Genomic DNA, 20,454 nt, shown 5'->3' on the forward strand with positions numbered 1-20,454 from the left:
GGATGCAGGCCAGGAGAGTAATGTGTTAATTTGTGTGGCAAGGGCAAGTATTTTAATTTGATAAGGTTTTGGTTGGCTCCGTTTCGGTCTGGTTTCAGCTCTCACACGTCCACATTCTTCACCAGCTTAGCTATGCCTCAGATTCTTCACGGAGACCATGGGAGTACTGAGGGATTCACAAATCACAACATGAGCGAGAGGAATAATGCTCATCAGCAAATAGAGGGAGATTCTGCACTCTGCAATAATACAGTGCTAGCTATGCTCCCAGCTGTGTTAAGTATGACAAGGTTTAAACTATGTCTCATCAGGATTAAACAATATCATAATAAATTAAGTTGTATTTGAGGATTGTTCTCTTCTACTAACTACATTTATTCTTCCCAGAGGGTCAATACAGCTGCATTAGACAAAGACATTGTTCACACAAGCACTGATATTTAACCATTTCTCCTATGCTGTCTCCTCCTACACATCTGAACAAACATTATCTTTACTGCTAGGCAGGAAACTAAGTGATACGGCCATAAACTTTCTTCTCCCTTAAAGTGACCTGACCTGGACCCCCTTCATCACTAATCCATGGCTCTTTCCCGTTATCAATGCTGCCACGTGATCGCTTTCCCTACACTCAGTACATTCCAAGCTTAATTGCATACACACCATATACCTTCCTCCTACAGAACCATTAACCTCTGATGTAGACCCTCTAAATCTAAGCACTCACTATTTCAATAGGATACCTGATAATTAACCCTATCCCAAGTTGAGGAGTTTGTCTATGATGGATTCTGGGTACTAAGACACATAATGGCACTTCATCCAGACTGATCTTTTGAGTTCCTTTGGCATTTTTGAATGCATGCATTAAATCAATCAATTAGACAATCAATTTGACAATTTTTTTTAAACAAATCTAACTACACTGAACAAAAATATTTTAAAAAAATACATGGAAAGTGCTGGTCCCATGTTTCATGAGCTGAAATAAAAGATCCCAGAAATATTCCATACACAAAAATATTATTTCTCTCATATTTTGTGCACAAATGTGATTACATCACTGTTAGCGAGCATTTGACCTTTGTCATGATAATCCATCCACCTGACAGGTGTGGCATATCAAGAAGCTGATTAGAGAGCATGATCATTACGCAGGTGGACCTTGTGTCAGGGACAATATAAGGCCACTTTGAAATGTGCACTTGTCTCACAACACAATGACACAGATGTCACGTTGAGGGAGCATGCAATTGGCATGTTGACTGCAGGAATGTCCACCAGAGCTGTTGCCAGAGAATTTGGCAGTATGTTCAACAACATCAGACCACGCGTAACTGCGCCAGCCCAGGACCTCCACATCCAGCTTCTTCACCTGTGAATCTGTGCTGAGTAGTATCTGTCTGTAATAAAGCCCTTTTGTGGGCCTGGCTCCCCAGTGGGTTGGCCTGGCTCCCAATTCGGTGGGCCTGTGCCCATACCAATCCCACCCATGGCTGTGCCCGCCTAGTCATGTGAAATCCATAGGTTAGGGCCTAATTTATTTCAATTGACTGATTTCCTTATATGAACAGTCACTCAGCAAAATCTTTGAAATTGTTGGATGTTGCGTTTATATTTAGTATACATAACTTATTTATTTGAATGGTAAATCTCTATTGATAAACTGGGTAAAATCAAGGCCTATTCACAATACAGGAGAATGCAAATTCAATAGTGTGTGCATGCATTGAGTTATTAGCTTATTTCACGAGGCTACAGATGAAAAACAAATCTGCTTACCTTCCATTCGGGACTTATTTTATTGTAAAGGTAAACAACATTTGCAAAGATGAAGCAATGACTTATTTTATAAAAGTGTGTGCTGTCTATTTAAGACCACTGACGTCATTCACACAAAGTCGGTTCGAGGCTTGAGCAAAGATGATCTTGACTGGGATAGACGCGAGGTGGGGGAGATGAAGTGAATGAACAGCTTTCGGTGACAATCAGCTTAGTACTCAGCAATATTTTGATTTATGGTTTGCATATTATCACAAACAAGGTACTAGGGTAGTGAATTGATGTTGACTTCTGCTGTACGCTAGCAAGGAAGGTTAGCCTCCACCGGTATCTTCTTGCATTGTAGTGTTCTAGCCTGTACTTCACATTGTTTTGGGAACAGTAATGAGCAAATTAAAAATGTCTACATGCCATGTGGCATTATTCTAGTGTGTTCACTTCTGTCCAGCATAAGTGGTGATGCAGCCTGGACTCAGTGGTTCCTCATGACAGACTAGCACTAATGGGGCAGGGACATCGTTGCATTAAGAGACTTGATCTTCTCTCAAAGTACACAATGTGAGACACTTGATATTTATACTCTAAGTAACAACATTTCTAGTGGTCTGGGGCATGCAGTGGTGGGGAGGGCGCTTGTTCCAGAACCGGGAGCCGAGACAGCAGAATGCTTGGGAACCCATTGTTTTTAGGCGTGTCTTTGGGACTGCAAGGAGTCTGACTGGCTGTAGTGGAGCGGGTCAAGAGCTAGCTCGATAGCTGTAGTGTCCAGGTCCAGGTCCAACGCCAAGTTGATTTATTGCGGTCCCAGCAGAGCTCAGCCTGGGAATTAGGCATCAGAGATGGATCCAGGTAGACAGTGGAGTGAGGTGGAGAGAACGCCAGATAGGAGATTAGCAGGTGATCAGCAATGGAATCGTACATGTATATTTCAACACATTAAGTCTTTCAGTTTGATGGCAATTTCAACTTAGAAAAACTGATAATAAAACAAGCGTCTAATAAACAAAAAACAAAACGGTTGGCGTGAGAAGTGGCATCAATCGCGCTGGCATCCTCACGTGTGGCATAGAAGAAAAAAAAATACAACTTGTGTTCTACCCTTTTACATTAGAATTTTTTCAAACGTTCAACTTCTATCTAGCCCCATCCCATATCTCTCCCACCATCACACTATAAAAGCTATCCTGGGTAGTGCCACCCTCCAACAGTCTAGTAGTTAAATAGACCACATTGAGATCCCTCAGTCTCCCTCTGTCAGTGCCTGCCTTATCCTCCTGATGTTCATTTTGTGCTCCATTGGACTTCTCTACTCTTGGCTTTTATTCCCAGTGACTGTTGGAGGCGTTCTGCTTGTCGGTTAGCAGCCTGCCTGCCTAACTCTGGGCTTGGTGAAGGGAGCATAGGGAAATGACAGCTTGCGGTGGGGTGCTCAGTGTCTGTTAACTGAAACCCACGCGCCACAGAGATTATGAAGACAAGCACACAAACGGTGTAAGAAACTCACAGCCAACCTTGTGGTTCTGGCTATGTTGGTTTTAAAAATGGCAACTTGCAACACCAAGTTTGTGGGCTTGATTCACACGAGGGACACATACACTAAGTGTACAAAACATTAGGAACACTTGCCCTTTCCATGACATTGCCTGACCAGGTGAAAGCTATGATCCCTTATTGATGTCACTTGTTAAATTCACTTCAATCAGTGTAGATGAAGTGGAGGAGACGGGTTAAAGAAAGATTTTTAAGCCTTGAGACATGGATTGTGTATGTGTGCCATTCAGAGGGTGAATGGGCAAGACAAAGGATTTAAGTGCCTTTGCACAGGGTATGGTAGTAGGTGCCACACGCACAGGTTTGAGAGTGTCAAGAACTGCAACGCTGCTGGGGTTTTCACTCAACAGTTTCCTGTGTGTATCAAGAATGGCTTACCACCCAAAGTACATCCAGCCAACTTGACAAAACTGTGGGAAGTATTGTGTCAACATGGGCCAGCATACCAAATTGAGGCTGTTCTGAGGGCAAAACGGGGTGCAATTCAATATTAGGAAGGTGATCCAAATGTTTGGTACACTCAGTGTATACTGGATATAGCCTGTGTTAACTAAGTCACAATGGATAAAAGCATCCATTTAATAACCATCATTATCTTGGTCTGTCTAGCAGAGGCTATGCGGTTTTTGTCTTGCGCTGACATTGCTTATGTTGTCAATGTTAATATCCACACCAGGATAATTACATAGTAATTTCTACCCACTATCTATCATGGTGTGGACCATGATAGACCATGGAAGACGTATTAATCACGCCACCTTCTATGCCACCTTCGACCTTGGCTTGGAACGGACTCCACCCTCTCTGTCCATCCATTATCACTGAGAAGTGTATATCTATCCAGCTCTTGGAGCTGATGAAAACAGCAGATTTTACTATTAAGATTTCTGGAGAATGTCTGACAGATTCATAACCAGTTCTGATATATGTACACACTGATGTGGAAGGAAAGGTGGATTTCATCATCTGTGCCTTAAAGGACACGTCACCTTGTCATTTCAAGTCGGCGAGCTCTGGTGATATGATTTTTGTTCTAAATATCTGATGTTTTACCTGTTGTGGGCTGAGGTCTTGGGCGCGTTGCATGAAGACATTATTTCCCCTGCTGATCACTTTTCCACAGCGCAACATTGCAGAGAACCTTGAGGGTGACATCCTTTTAGAGTAAATCACTTCTCTTGAACCACTTCTTGGAGAAGCAAGGCCAGGACTGGCGCAAAGCACAGAAAGAGGGAAGGGAGAGATGAGGGAGAACGAAAGAGAGAAGCATGCAAAAAGAGCACTACAGGAAAAGTATTCAAGCAGTGGGGCGGCAGGGTAGCCTAGTGGTTTGAGTGTTGGACTAGTAACCGGAAGGTTGCAAGTTCAAACTCCCGAGCTGACAAGGTACAAATCTATCGTTCTGCCCCTGAACAACCCACTGTTCCTAAGCCGTCATTGAAAGTAAGAATTTGTTCTTAACTGACTTGCCTAGTTAAATAACAGGTAAAAATAAAAAATAAAGATAGAGGGATAGAAAGAGGGGGGATTGCAAGAGCAAGACAGACGGAAACAGAAAAAGACAAGAGCAGGTATAGATAGGGTGATGGGGGTATGACTCAGTGTGACAGAACAGGACCTACCTTAATCCAGTTGAATGATGTCTAACAATCTGAGTTGCACCCCCACCCACAGGTTAAACCAGAAGCGGTTGTTTACTGGACTATTTCCTGTTCCTGCATAACTCAGGCCAGGGGGGGAGGACAGGGACGTGGGTGGACAGCCTATAAACTGAGAGGTCCGCAGTGCGGCTGGCCAGTGCTCTCTCTGCCTTCCTGTCTCCCGTTCTGGGAAACATTGCCCACTAGGAGCTCTGCTCTGACCTTCACAATGACAGCCAAACTCTGGCCCACCAGGCACCTATGTCCCGCATCCTGCCCGGGTCTGTCAGGACACAGCCTGCCCTCAGGTGATTCACACAGCAGAAGCTACCCCCCACCACCGCACCATGCCCTGTAAGTCACACCTGCTGCCAAATATTCATAAATCCATGGGAGTCACAGTGCTGCTGAGGGAGCAGGACCATTTCTTCTAGGCTGCTGCCATTGTTTAAATCAACTTAGCTTGAGAGGCGAGGGGAGCTGCTTTGGAGGTATGAATGTACTGCCCTGGATAACCTCGAGTCAACCTGATTGATTTCAAAACCTCCATCCTCCCCCCTCGAACAGATCCTATCTGCTCTAAAGGACGGCCCTTCACAAGATACACAATGGCAGTGAAAATGTGACAGATCTGTGCTCCACTGTAAATACATTCATGACACCCAGGGTGTTTTAAAAAGTAGCTCAGATAGGCCCCTTAAACAGCTCTTAGCGTCGGGTCCTAACAAATAAAGAGGATAATACAGCTGCTGCTCCATTGTAACATATGGTGCTCTCACACCTATCTAGCCACCTAGAACACTCATCGTGGATTCAGACCCAGTCACAATGAATTCATGTGGAAGCACAACAAGAGGTGGGTTCAGGAATTACACCCCTGTCAGAATAGCAATCACAGCCAGTAAACAGGGCAGTCAGGTGAACAAGTTTGGGTAGTGGTACAATATTAGAGAGTCACCACTTTGTTGAGAAGCGTTTGCCTTCAAATGAAAACTCACTTGGCCCATTCCCTCTGGCACATTCTCCTGACCTTGCTGTGACTGTTCTTTGGGATGGATAATATTAACTGGTATTCTGCCTCTTTCTCTCCCAGTCTCTCTGACCTTGAGTACTTCCGTGTGCACCACTATGCCCCCTCCCTTGCCCCTTCTTTCTCACTCCCTATACTGGCCATATGCTCAGCCACCACTGAACTGGTCCCTGTGCTCCCCAGTCCTCTCCCCCCAGGGCTCCCAGTATCCCAGGCCAACCCCCCCCCCCAATCGATCCCAGAGAGCCGTGCTAACAGTGAACAAAGACACTCCACTCCCCCTCCCTGCTAAATCGGTCTCTAACGGAAGGGTGAGGACCACGGATTTACAGGCTGTCTGTTTACAGACGCTCCCTGACAAGCCTATAGTTCAAATCACAGAACTGGAGAGTTCTCCTGTCATTGAGAGTTTCAAAAGGCATGCATACACAGAGAAATGGACATTACAATCCATTTCCAAGTACAGCTGATTGAGTTGGAAGGATACTAAAATGGAATTTTACATCGTAATGACGAGATTGCCCGGGTCAGGGAAGTAGAAATACTATACAATGGGGAGAACATTACATTTTATGGGGCAGCAGAAGTGAACCAGTAAACATGTGAAACCAAGTGAAACCAAGACAAAACCTCTGTTACGGGATTCTTCCATCGAAGGAGAGGCGGACCAAAATGCAGCGTGGTTATGGTTGAACATCTTTAATAAAGATGATAACGTGAACAATATACATATACAAATAAGAAAACGTGGAAAAACCAAAACAGTCCTAACTGGTGCAAAACACAGAGACAGGAAACAATCACCCACGAAATACCCAAAGAATATGGCTGCCTAAATATGGTTCCGAATCAGAGACAACGATAAACACCTGCCTCTGATTGAGAACCACTCTAGGTAACCATAGACTTACCTAGAATACTACACTGAACACAACCATCATTCTACAAAACCCCTAGACAAGACAAACACATAATCACCCATGTCACACCCTGGCCTACCCAAAATAATAAAGAAAACACAGAATACTAAGGCCAGGGTGTGACAACCTCTCCCTTTCTACCCCACTTCTTGCTCTCACGCTAATCCATGAAGGATGAATTATTTTCAATTTTTAGATATTATCTAAAAATGCCAACATTGGCATCGGCCCGATGTCTAGTTTGATGCCGATGCGCAAAACCAATGTCAGAGCTGACGTGAATACCTATATAACGTAGGTAGATGACGTAATGACGCCATGAAAAATATAGTGGCTCGAGCAGTCATCAAGTCGAGCAGTCATTTGAAAGAGTCAGAACATTTCAGTGGGACAATGCAAAGGCAAGCCAAGATAATGGAATTCATTGCCCTTGACAATCAACCATTCTCTGTCGTGGATGATTTTTTTATGTCACCTTTATTTAACCAGGTAGACTAGTTGAGAACAAGTTCTCATTTGCAACTGTGACCTGGCCAAGATAAAGCGTAGCAATTCGACACATACAACAGAGTTACACATGGAATAAACAAAACATAGTCAATAATACAGTAGAACAAAAGAAAACAAAAAGTCTATATACAGTGAGTGCAAATGAGGTAAGTTAAGGAAATAAACAGGCCATGGTGGCGAAGTAATTACAATATAGCAATTAAACACTGGAATAATAATTAATCTTCTGCCAATGTGCAGGTAGAGATACTGGGGTGCAAAGGATCAAAATAAATAAAGAAATCCCAGTATGGGGATGAGGTAGGTAGATAGCCCATCTGTAAACAGCCCATCTATGTACAGGTGCAGTGATGATGTTGGCTTTCGCCGACTGGTCGAGCACCACTACCAATTAGGCGCCATTTTTCAGCTGCTGCCTTACCGGAGTTACACAGTATTGATGACAAAATCTCACATCCATGATGCATCACTGCTATTACTGCTTCCCGACTGACATTTGGACCAGCGATGTCAGCCCCATGACCATTAGGAGCCTGACAGCACAGTGGGTCCACGAGGATTTCCTACTGAGGAAAGCCGTATTGTATGCTCAAGAATGTGCTGGTTCTTCTCATACCGCTGCTGCCATTTCAGTGGCATTGAGAACATGTTTGAAACATGAACACTCCTAGCTCCATTCGAACAACTGACTTCTGCAGCAGACGTGATACCCTGTCATGACATTGAAAGTCCTGCTCAACAAAAATGCAGACAGAACGTCGGGTTAACTTGGAAAAGTACTTGACAAGAGGCTGTGAACAAGTGATTTGGTGGTATTCTCTCTGAGCCTCTTTACTAAAGACTCATCTCTTCAGTGGGTCATATGATTGAGTGTAGTCTGGCCCAGGAGTGTGAAGGTGAATGGAAAGGCTCTGTAGCAACGAACCGCCCTTGCCGTCTCTGCCTGGCCGGTTCCCCTCTTTCCACTGGGATTCTCTGCCTCTAACCCTATTACAGGGGCTGAGTCACTGGCTTACTGGTGCTCTTTCATGCCGTCCCTAGGAGGGGTGCGTCACTTGAGTGGGTTGAGTCACTGATGTGATCTTCCTGTCTGGGTTGGCGCCCCCCTTGGGTTGTGCAGTGGCAGAGATCTTTGTGGGCTATACTCGGCCTTGTTTCAGGATGGTAAATTGGTGGTCGAAGATATCCCTCTAGTGGTGTGGGGGCTGTGCTTTGGCAAAGTGGGTGGGGTTATATCCTGCCTGTTTGGCCATGTCCGGGGATATCATCGGATGGGGCCACAGTGTCTCCTGACCCCTCCTGTCTCAGTCTCCAGTATTTATGCTGCAGTAGTTTGTGTCAGGGGGCTAGGGTCAGTCTGTTATATCTGGAGTACTTCTCCTGTCTTATCCGGTGTCCTGTGAATTTAAGTATGCTCTCTCTAATTCTCTCTTTCTTTCTCAGAGGACCTGAGCCGTAGGACCATGCCTCAGGACTACCTGGCATGATGACTCCTTGCTGTCCCCAGTCCACCTGGCCGTGCTGCTGCTCCAGTTTCAACTGCTCTGCCTGCGGCTATGGAATCCTGACCTGTTCACCGGACGTGCTACCTGTCCCAGACCTATTATTTGACCATGCTGGTCATTTATGAACATTTGAACATCTTGGCCATGTTCTGTTATGATCTCCACCCGGCACAGCCAGAAGAGGACTGGCCACCCCTCATAGCCTGGTTCCTCTCTAGGTTTCTTCCTAGGTTTTGGCCTTTCTAGGGAGTTTTTCCTAGCCAACGTGCTTCAACACCTGCATTGCTTGCTGTTTGGAGTTTTAGGCTGGGTTTCTGTCAAGCACTTTGAGATATCAGCTGATGTACGAAGGGCTATATAAATACATTTGATTTGATACTGTGTCACCACCATGCTCGATGCAAGGTACTTCAATGCAAACAAGAAACAGGGTTTACGTGAAATGTTACAGGCACAGCTGGACAAGATGGAAACGGACACAGTCACCGTGCACACTGAGTGCACATTAAATCCTGGTTGAACAAATTAACAAAATAGCACAACAAGTAAGTGAAAGAAATGTTTTACTGGTAATGGGGACATACGTAAACACCAACAAAATAACTTTTTGGCAGTGTGTGTGTGTTTCAACTATTTAACTGTACTAGAATGCTTAAAAAGGCTGCTAAAATGTTATCTTCTTTCCATCTTTCCATATCGGGTTGTTTTTTTGCAAGGAAATTATCGGTATTGGCCATAAATGTCATATCGGTGCATAGTTCAAACACCAGAGACAACACTGATATGAGCTACTGTGGCAACAGTCCTGAGGCGAGTGGCATTGTGGGTCTGTCTTGTCCTCTTCAAGTTTCTCCGTCACACTCATCGGCCCATCACCATGCTACTCGTTAGGCCTATACTTAGCATTTAGCTGCTGTGGTTTGCCTGGAATACAGACATGTCTTTTCACCACATTCCTTTTCACCATCTTTCCATTTAAGAGAAGTGCTAAACGACAGCAAAAAAGTCATGGAATCATGTTGCCAAACACATCCACACTTACCAATAGGGCAGTGGCGGTCAAGCGACCACTGCCACCGTAATAACCGCTTGAATTCGGGAAAACAAACAAAGAACAGTCTATGTTACAGGAGAATCGGACTCAAAAGCAAGAATGCCCGGCCAGCCCACCTTTATTCAGCTGTTCGTCCCCCCTCCATCAATGTATTGATGTTATTTAAAAAATATATTTAAAAAAAATGTAAATAAGTTTTCATGATGGTAGTCATCTATAACTGTCAGTTACATGATTATACGGCCAGCCCTACTTACCAACTCATACATATACAGAGGTGTATTCTAGCAGAGAGGATACTGTTGAAATATAGATCCACGACATCTATACATAATATATAGAGGTCTAAATTCTCATGAATCATGGATTCTGGTCACCGAGTAGTGTTTCACTTTCGGGGATATAGGGCTGTATTGGATGGGCATAGCTTACGACAGTGTGTATCACACAGAGCAGAAACCTAGATTGGCTCTCTGAGATGAGTCGTGTTAGATGTGGAAAGGGGCCTATAGCATAGTGCTGTGGCCAATGGATCTTATTTTCTCATTTACTCTCTAGATACTTATTTCGCAGTTTCACAAATAGTATCAAATGGTGAAGAGGAAGGTTCATCCTTAAAAACAGATACATATCAGTTGAACTAGACTATAGCTTTGGATGTAAACCCTATGAGAAATAAGTGTCGTTACACAGTGTTAGAATGAGTGTATGGCAGATGGCCATGCTGGAAGGAGGCTTCAGAGAGCTTTACGATGCCCTAGAAGAGACGTGTGATATTCATGGACACAGGCAAAAAGTCATAACGCATTAAATGTAACTATTTTTCTAGATAAATACAAAGACAAACATTTTTTTTAAATTGACAGTTACTTCCCATTAGCGGCAGTGCTCTAGACAAAAAAAAAGTGCCAAGCAAGACAACTGAGATGGTAGCCTATGATTTAAAAAGTTGGTCTAAGCTATTTCAAATAACATTTCCAGGAAATGCATAAGATATTTGGATGTGCAACATGTCAAAATAGGATCTATAATTAATCAGACTTCTTTTTGGCTCTTCAGAGAATCTTTGTGCATATTGGCCTATATTATTCACCACCTGGAAACGCAACACTTAACTAGACTGCTAACTAGCCTACATGGCAGATGTCCTACAAAAATATTTCAGCGCTAGGCCTAGGCTACTTTATGTAGACGAGGGGTAGGCAACTAGTGGCCTGGACCCTTTTGTAGGCCCTCGGATCAAACCCTGCCCCCCCCCAACTTATTTTTGAGTTAGAATAGTAAAATACACACGGCGCAATTTTGAAATGTGGTTGTACATCAGCAGTTTCTCTTGTTAGGTCAGTCAGTGTCACTTAATTAGCCCGTCCATGTAAGCTTACATTTTATAGATTGTTAAGATAGCTGGCTGCTAGACTAAACTTGTAGTAGCCATGGTCAAATAATCGTCCCCATTGTTCATCAGAGATCATTTAAAACTGCACAAACATTTTTCTCCACCATTGAACAAAATGTTTAGAACTGCAGGAAATGAATTGTGAAACTGCACATTTCCCTCTCTGGCCCATTGCAAAATGTAATTAAATGAGTTATACCATTTCCAAATCTTCATGGCAAAATGTGTAGAATTGCAGCAAACTTATTTTAAAAAATGCAACATTTCTCTATGTTCCATGGGCATGTGTACAATTAAAGGAAATTACACTTTTAAAAAACTATTACATTTTTTTGATATATACAGTGGGGCAAAAAAGTATATAGTCAGCCACCAATTGTGCACGTTCTCCCACTTAAAAAGTGGCCTGTAATTTATCATAGGTACACTTGTACACTTCAACTATGACAGACAAAATTAGAAAAAAAAATCCTGAAAATCACATTGTAGGATTTCTAATGAATTTATTTCAAATGATGGTAAAAAAATAAGTATTTGGTCACCTACAAACAAGCAAGATTTCTGGCTCTCACAGACCTCTTCTTTAAGAGGCTCCTCTGTCCTCCATTCGTTACCTGTATTAATGGCACCTGTTTGAACTTGTTATCAGTATGAAAGACACCTGTCCACAACCTCAAACAGTCACACTCCAAACTCCACTATGGCCAAGACCAAAGAGAATTAGAACCTAACACACACACAGCTGGGGGGGGGGGGGGGGGTGGGTTAAAATCCTCAATTTAATTTAGGGCCCCCAATTGGCTATGGCCAGCTCTGACTGCATGTGTGATTATGGATGTGGATACGCAGACCCCACGAGCCACTGTGGCCCCTCATGATAAGTTAAACTTTTTTGTGGCCCCTACCCCCATCAATGTTACCCATACTTTATGTAGGCCTATTCACTGCAAAAGGCATGCTCCACAGGTGCATCAAAACCGTACTACACAATTGGTGCCATGAACTCAATATTAAGAGGTGACAAATAGAACGGTCATATGCTTGTGCTTTTCAGAATGCATCTCTCCCTCCTCTATGCACACAGCGGTTAGAGGGAGTGAGAGCCAGCAGTGAAACAGGCAGATACTTTCATAGCAGGAATCAACATAATGCATATACTGTATTAGTGTTAACAAAATAATGGCTCTCAACAATCTATAGGAACGTTGGGTAACACGTTATTTGGATGGTCTACAGCAGCCTTTCTTAAAGTGTGTGTCGCAACCTGTTAATGGTGGGTCGCAACGTGTAATTATTTCATTACTGGAATTGATTTGGCCAAGTGCAACTGCGCTCTCGGTTCAGTGCGCTCTCCACTTAGCAGCTGTCTCTGCTCAGTTTGGCAGCTGCGTGAGTGGGAGATGCCTGTGTGCTTCGCGGTTTACCTGATATTTTTTGTGCAGTTCTCTTGAAGATCAGCAACAGATGATATGCTGTCAGCCACTGTTATTCCCACACGCCATCACTCACCGCTGTCATGCTAGCCACAAGTTCCGACTGAGCTCAATCCTCATGAAACGCAAAAACATAGATTAGTTTCGCTTTGAAAAGTGTTAAGCACTTTCAACTCTGTGGTAACGTTAACATTACTTTATACTTTATTATTTATTTAGTGAAGCCTGAAAAATGTGGTGTTATATTTGCTGTTTGCGAAGGTTACTCCTCCAGTTACTCATATGTTTTCAGAGACAAAAATAACAGCAGGTTCAAAACATGACATCGCAGCTACGTTTTGATGTATGGGTTGTCACTTTACGCCACTCCATTTCCATGACAAGTGCTCGGCAAACTAGCTGTATGAGAGTACTTGAGGATTAGTGCCATCTGGAATCCTTAGGACACCTCCCTAAATCCTAAACTTAACCCCTACCCTAACCATAACCCTTACCTAAGCCGAACCTTAATATAACCATTTTAAAATGCTTACTTCAATGGTGTAGGGACATTAAGGATCCCACATAGCAAGGACCGTTCACTGAGGCAACACTTGGCACTAGAGGCAGAACAGCAAATTTTGTGATATGTTTTTCCTTTCAAGTGACAACGGCCATATTTCAGTGGCTACAGCCCTGCAAACAACGAAAACGTAGCTAAATATTAATACATTGAAAATGTGTCCTGTCGTTGTTGTCTAGCTGGCTAGCATGAAGCAGCTCGGTCTTCAGTCTAGGAATTTATTTTTGCTGGAATCAGTGCAGTTTATCGTCCTTTCGCTAGAGTAAGTTTTTCCATTCGAAAATCTAGTTTTTCTGGTGCTCCTACATTTTATGTGGTGCTCCTAACCTTTTAGTTCACAAATTCAAAGCTTGCCTAATCATTTTGAATTATTCCGCAATCTGAATGTTGTTTTTGCCTACTGTTATCATTTAATTATCCACTTACATAAATCATGTTTCATTCACAACTGTACAGGTGTGATCTACTTTTGGGATAAACCAAATTACCATAAGAAAACAGCAATGCCCTCATTTGTCAAAAATAAGTTAACCAATTATCAAAAATGCTCAGCTTCCAAATCCATTAAATGTTTTGTTAAATTTAAGAAATCTGCTTTGAGTATTTTTGTAGGGCTGTTTTAAGCACAATCCATACAGAAGATAATATTTTGATTTTATATTCCAGATATTATTATAATTATCATCAGCAGATATCAGTAATCAGGGTGAATAGTTCTAAAAATATATCCAAAAATCCCATAATCGGTCGAGCTCTACAACACACAAGCAGAAATTATAGCCACTCACTCAACTATGATCATTTTCTTCATTTATGGTCAAGAAATGTAGGTAACAAAATCATTCACGCAAACAAATTCTAATAAATGCAGTACAACACGTCGTTTCCTATTTTTTCTAAAAACACCACAATGCTAGAATCCTAACCAACCAAAGACCACTATTTTCCTCTATCAAATAACAACCCCCCTCCCCTCAAAAGGACTCCTCCATCGTCCTCATGACAAAAGCATAACGGCTGCATGACCAGCCCTTTCATAACCAAAGTGGAGGGGAATAGTGCGCTCTTTTCAAGCTAATGGAGGGCTAGCATGTCAGCTCTGGTCCCTATAGGAAATATGAATATGGTGGTGGCGATTTGGTATATGGTGGGAAACAGAACTTTGAAGAGGGTTGGATATCTAGGGACAGGCTGAGTGACATAGGGTTGAAAAAAATAATCTGTTGACAGTTCTCCAGAAATCCTGGTTGGAAGATCTCTGGAATTACGAGGAATAAGCAGGAAATCGAGGAATCATTCAAATAGAATTTCTGGAAAACCAGGGAATTTTGGGAACGTTACCAGAATTTTGCAGTACCCCAGTGACATGACAGCATGATCGCCACCCTACTTTGAGGAGTAGCTACATGAACCCATAAGTGATCTCTGTGTCTCCACAGATCAAAAATCTACATCAAACTGTCACATGCGCCAAATACAACAGGTGTAGACCTAACTGTTACTTACAAACCCTTAACCAACAGTGCAGTTCAAGAAGAGTTCAAATATTTACCCAATAAAATAAGTAAAAAATGATAAAAAAAGTAACAGAATAAGATAACAATAACGAGGCTATATACAGGGTCAATGTGCGGGGGTACAGGTTAATCAAGATAACTTGTACACAAAATAAATAATCCAGTGGACATTTTATTCATTGTTCAGCTTGGGGGTAAGAAGCTGTTGAGGAGCCTTTTGGTCCTAGACTTGGCATTCCTGTACCGTTTGCCGTACGGTAGAAGAGAAAACAGACTATGACTTGGGTGACTGGAGTCTGACAATTTTATGGGCTTTCCTCTGACAATGCCTATTATATAGGTCCTGGATGTCAGGAAGCTTGGCCCGAGTGATGTACTGGGCCGTTTGCACTACCCTCTGTAGCGCCATACGGTCAGATGCCGAGCAGTTGCCATACCAGGCTGTGATGGAACGAGTAAGGATGCTCTCTATGGTGCAGCTGTAGAACATTTTGAGGATCTGGGGACCCATGCCAAATCTTTTCAGTCTCCTGAGGGGGAAAAGGAGTTGTTGTGCCCCCTTCACGACTGTCTTGGTGTGTTTGGACCATGTTAGTTCATTGGTGATGTGTACACCAAGGAACATGAAACTCTCAACCCACTCCACTACAGCCCAGTCGATGTTAATGGGGGCCTGTTCGGCCCGCCTTTTCCTGTAGTCCACAATCAGCTACCTTGTCTTGCTCACAATGAAGTTGTTGTCATGGCACCACACGGCCAGGTCTCTGAAGTCCTCCCTATAGGTTGTTGGTGATCACAGGGCACTGACCTGGCTAGTGGCTCGCTACATTACCAAGTAAACACAGAGCAGGGACGTACAGTATACAGTGATGTTATTGGTTGGACAGATGGTGTGCCTCATTTTCATTCTATTAAACAAGTTAAACAAGTCGTGACTGCAAAACATGCAAGTAAAAAAATACAACATTTTGCAACAGTGCGACACAAATAGCCATCCTCGTGATTAAAACATTATCGTTGATGACAGTCGGCCCGTGTTCTATAGAGATATGACTTGTGCTCACAGTCACAAAGCAATTGGGTGGCCACCGTATAGCTATTAGCGCTCCTCATTTGGGAGTTTATGGCAGCATACTTTGAATGATAATTATGTGGGAACAAAAGGCAGGTTGGAAGACAAAGGCAGGTTTAGAGTGAATGGGCTGGCCCTGTGCCGCAGTAAGTGTTCAGAAAGGGATTAAACAAGGTAATTATCTCGGAGAATGGATGGATGGGGGAAAGGAAAGCGGTCTCAGGTTGGCTCTGACTGTCTCCACTTAGCACCTCAGAAATAGCAACTGAACGATCAGATCGCTGAAAAATAGGGGCAGGTAAAAGACAACGACGTCGCAGAGACTCTTAGTTACCACCCCAAGACCCTTCTCGCTCTCACCTCTCTGATCTTGTCTCGTTTCTCCTTGATGTCGGGCTCCCCGGGGTCTCCATCGTTGACCCCCACCACCTTGGGCATGGGGACCGGTGGTAACGGCTTGGGCCCCTCCTTCTTCAGGTCCTCCAGCACCTTGCTCTTCTCAGTCTGGATCTCAGCCCGCAGCTCGTCCCGGGACTTCCTCAGCTTCTCCTTGGCTTCCTGCAACGCCCGCTCGTGGTCCGCTCGGATCTTATCCCGCAAGCTCTCCTCCTCCTCCCTAAAGAGAAACAGGAAGTCAGCTCACAGGTTACAACACAACCAGGAAGTAAATGACATCAAACCAAACAGCTTGAAATATTACATATAGGTTTAACATTGTATAACAAAGTAAAGATCTGGGCCACATGTCAAGGCTTATTCCCTAAGGCCATATTCAGCCTACTGTGGAAAAATAAATACAAAGGAATCAAAAGCCTTGACAAAAAAAAAAAACAGTCCTCTTAATCCCTTTTCTCTTGCAGTTCTATAATATACTAGATATGTTAGAAATTATAAAACACCTCTACCAGTTCTCAGCTGTAAGGGCCCTGGAGATGCAGGCTGTGAACTGGAGGGCTAAACCCTGACAGAGCAGGGGACTTGCGTGTGTAAGAGAGAGGGGGAGAACAGGACATATAAAAGCCAGCCGTGAGTCAAAGTGCATAAGAGCAACTGCCACACAGACAAAACACACAGTACAGCCTGAGCTGTAGGCACAGAAAGACAGAGAGCCAACATCTCTAGCAGTACAGCGATAAAAGAAAGCATGAAATTGAGAGGAGAGAGCGAGATGAAACACAGCCAAAAAAAGGGGTCAGGTGGATACGGAGACGTGCTCTGATGAGATCCGCCATCACGGCTCACTTCACCTATGATGAGCCCCCAGGCCGGCAGAGAATAGAGAGCTGCACAACAGGGGGGGGGGGGGGGGGGGGGGGGGGGGGGGGGTCAGAGATCAGATCACTTACTGTAGCAGACAGGAGACATTTCATCACTGTCATTAAAACATTAGAAGCCTATTTATGCTTGATCCAAAAAAGTGGTCTGAGGCTCCATATGGAGGATATGATGCAATGGTGGAGCCTCCAGAGGCATGCAGAGATCAAATTGAGCTCCTTACCGCATCACCATGCGCCCCCCAAATGTTTTAACAATGCAGAGGGCTCCGTATAGCTCCGCATTGACATGATTGGTTGACGGTAGGTGGGGGCGGGAGGTCCTGTATAAACACACTCACTTCCTTGACATCTTCCTTCACAACAGCTTTCCAAAGCGCAAGAAGCATGAATGCCCTGACTTCTGCAGAGGCCGTATCCCCGTAAATGTTGCACGGCTAATGCAGACATGGGATTGAACATGAAGCGACATTAACTCACCAAGACAGACAGGCATTTTAGATGAATTACCCTTCATTCATTCATTCAAAGTGGACTGGCTCCCAGCATAGACAGTGATCCTCCGTTTTATTTCATAACCATTTGGTTCCCTGATGTGGGCCTATCCACACCCCAGGGCCAAAATAACAGCATTAACCCGGGCTTCAGAACATTTATGTCGATGTGCGTGTTGGTCTCCATACTAATTGATAGGAAATGGGTTTACACAGTGATGAGGTTTGTGTGTGTGTTTAGAACTGACTCAGTCCGGATAGACACACTGTACTGGCATTTCTAACCCACCGAAGGGCTGGAGTCATACGCATCGATAAGTATGCCCTCGCAAACATGCATTCAAATATGGTATTTAGTGGGTTATAATGTTCAGACTGACTGAAGCGCTTAGCGGTCATGAAGGTTTACGTGTGTGTGGGGCACAGCAGCGTGTAATGAGATGGTGTTTTCAACCCACACCTTACTATAACGGCTCCTAGTGAGACGGAAAGGCCAGGATGACAACATGAAACACCAATAATACGGCATTACTATACAGCCCCGGGGCTAATGGGCGGAGTCAACATCTGACTCAATTATGATGACGAAGACATGAGCCCAGGCCCCAGCAATCAAGCCTGCCTCGGCTAACGTTCCTGTTCCCTTCAGCAGACTAAGAGAAATCGCATCCACCTTCCTGATTAGTGCCTGCAGTCATGTGCATCGTCATAGTCACTTCCTGCTTTCATTAGCCTCTTCCAATGGCATCTCATATTCTATTGTTACAGGAACATTTGGTGCTCTGTCTGTCTGTGTCAAAAGCCATCATCAGCAACGGTAAAAGGCAGAACACTGCCATATCTCGGAAAATAATATTAACCATGGAAACAATGACTGGCAAAACGGAAGCAGCAGGGTGTAACCATGGTAATGCTAGAACACTTGCAGCCGGTCTATGAGAAAAGATTGTCAAGACTGCACCACGATGTAATTACTACTATGCTTCGGATGTATATAGTTCACTGGGGTATTTGGAAAAAGCCATGGGATGGTTTTTCAATACCGTCAACTATTTTTCTTTTAATTAGATTTTTTTTTATACCTTTGAATATTTGTAGCAACATTGAAGTAAATACCTGCAGTGAACTTGAGAAATACGTTAGGATATAAAGAACATTAAGTTAATTTCATCTGTCACATTATTATGTAGTTTGTTAGTCCCCAGGAGGGTTGCACATTTTGGGGAATATTCAGAGGAAAGTTTCCGTGGGGAAAAAAAACGGAATTACCGGGAATATGTCCAATATTAATACAATTTAAATGTAGATGTTTTTTGCATTGGATATATTTACCATATCATATGGAGACAGAAACATGAACATTTTACCTTATCATAAATAGATAAATAATTGCAAATTATTAAATCCTTCCAATAGAAAAAAAATTGTTTCAAATGGAACTTTAATTAAATGAGTTGACTCTTCACATGGGATGATTTCACTGAACAACAAAAGAAAGGAAATATTGAATGATCCATCGCATCTCCCAGAAACGTTTCCAACATGCATCTGTAAAATGATAGTCTAGAAACTAAAGCTTTGGTTGTCTTCCTCTCAGGCTTCCTCCCTGGACCTCCTCAATGTCCACCTCTTGAACATCAGCCTCATCTTCCGTCACTTTCCAACCTTGTTAATTAAGGATGGCTCGTTGTCAGGCTAAAAAAGCCTCAAATTTGCCCGGATGGCCACCAATGTTTCAACGCTTGTATTGGTCAGCCTGTTGCGTGCTTTGGTGTGTGTGTTTCCAAACAAGGACCAGTTGTGCTCTATAACCCACTAAATACCATGACAATCATATTTCAACCCGCCAGGGGTGACAAAAACCTCAGAAATAACAATATAATTCATGCCTTACCTTTGAAGATCTTCTGTTGGCACTCCAATATGTCCCATAAACATCATAAATGGTCCTTTTGTTCGATAAATTCCGTCGTTATATCTCCAAAACAATCATGTACGTCATAAAACATTCACCCCACCCAGCATTGTAATCAAAACTTTCCAGAAAGCATGTAGTCCTTGGCTCAGACAGTGTAGTCGTCTGGGCTCAATAGCATCTCATTAGAGTGCAAGATTTTCAGAATCAGCTGTACATGTGATGGAAGAATGCAGAGGGGTGCAATTCCATTGAATTGGGGACAGTTCAACCAAAATATGCCACAAGACCTAGAATTGCCTTGTGTAGCCCACAAAAAAAAAGGTTCCCTGTTTTTTTGATAAATTTATGGAAAATTCCCAGGCTTAACTTCCCATGGAAAATATCCGGAAATTTACCGTAAAGTTTACGACCATTTGCAACCCTAGTCATGTGGTGTTGGTTTACAAGCACACAACGACAAGAGACCGGAGCCTTGAGTAACTCACTGTCGTGCAGCATGCGCCAGGTGACCTAATTCCAGTATGGGATTCACAACTAAAATGTTTGTCAGCTAGATATCTTAGAAATATTAAATTAAGTCTAAAATGGGCTAAATGCTGTGCAGTTGTGCATTTGGTTTGCTAATTTAGTAGCTAGTTGGCTAAATGTTTAGCCTCTTCCAAAATCAAGCATTCGCTTGGTAACAGCAGTGAATCCCCTCCTGAATCAAGAGCCTTGCTGGCTAATATTCATGTTATGCGTGCAGCAAACTGAGTAGCATGAGTTACTTGTATAATTTAGGTCAGAAACTGTACAC

General features: G+C 43.3%; 1 protein-coding gene across 5 annotated transcripts in view; it reads right to left on the reverse strand.

Moving 5' to 3' along the window:
- Positions 1-20,454, reverse strand: part of LOC110520419 (mannosyl-oligosaccharide 1,2-alpha-mannosidase IB) — a 109,993-nt gene that overhangs the window by 69,065 nt on the left and 20,474 nt on the right. For all 5 annotated transcript variants that reach the window (XM_021597732.2, XM_021597729.2, XM_036974965.1 and 2 more), the window contains exon 4: positions 16,333-16,588. In XM_021597732.2, coding sequence (XP_021453407.2) covers positions 16,333-16,588 — 256 coding nt within the window. The remainder of the gene's footprint in view (positions 1-16,332; positions 16,589-20,454) is intronic.

This window comes from Oncorhynchus mykiss, chromosome 3 (genome assembly GCF_013265735.2).
Source record: "Oncorhynchus mykiss isolate Arlee chromosome 3, USDA_OmykA_1.1, whole genome shotgun sequence".
Classification (NCBI taxonomy): Eukaryota; Metazoa; Chordata; class Actinopteri; order Salmoniformes; family Salmonidae; genus Oncorhynchus; species Oncorhynchus mykiss.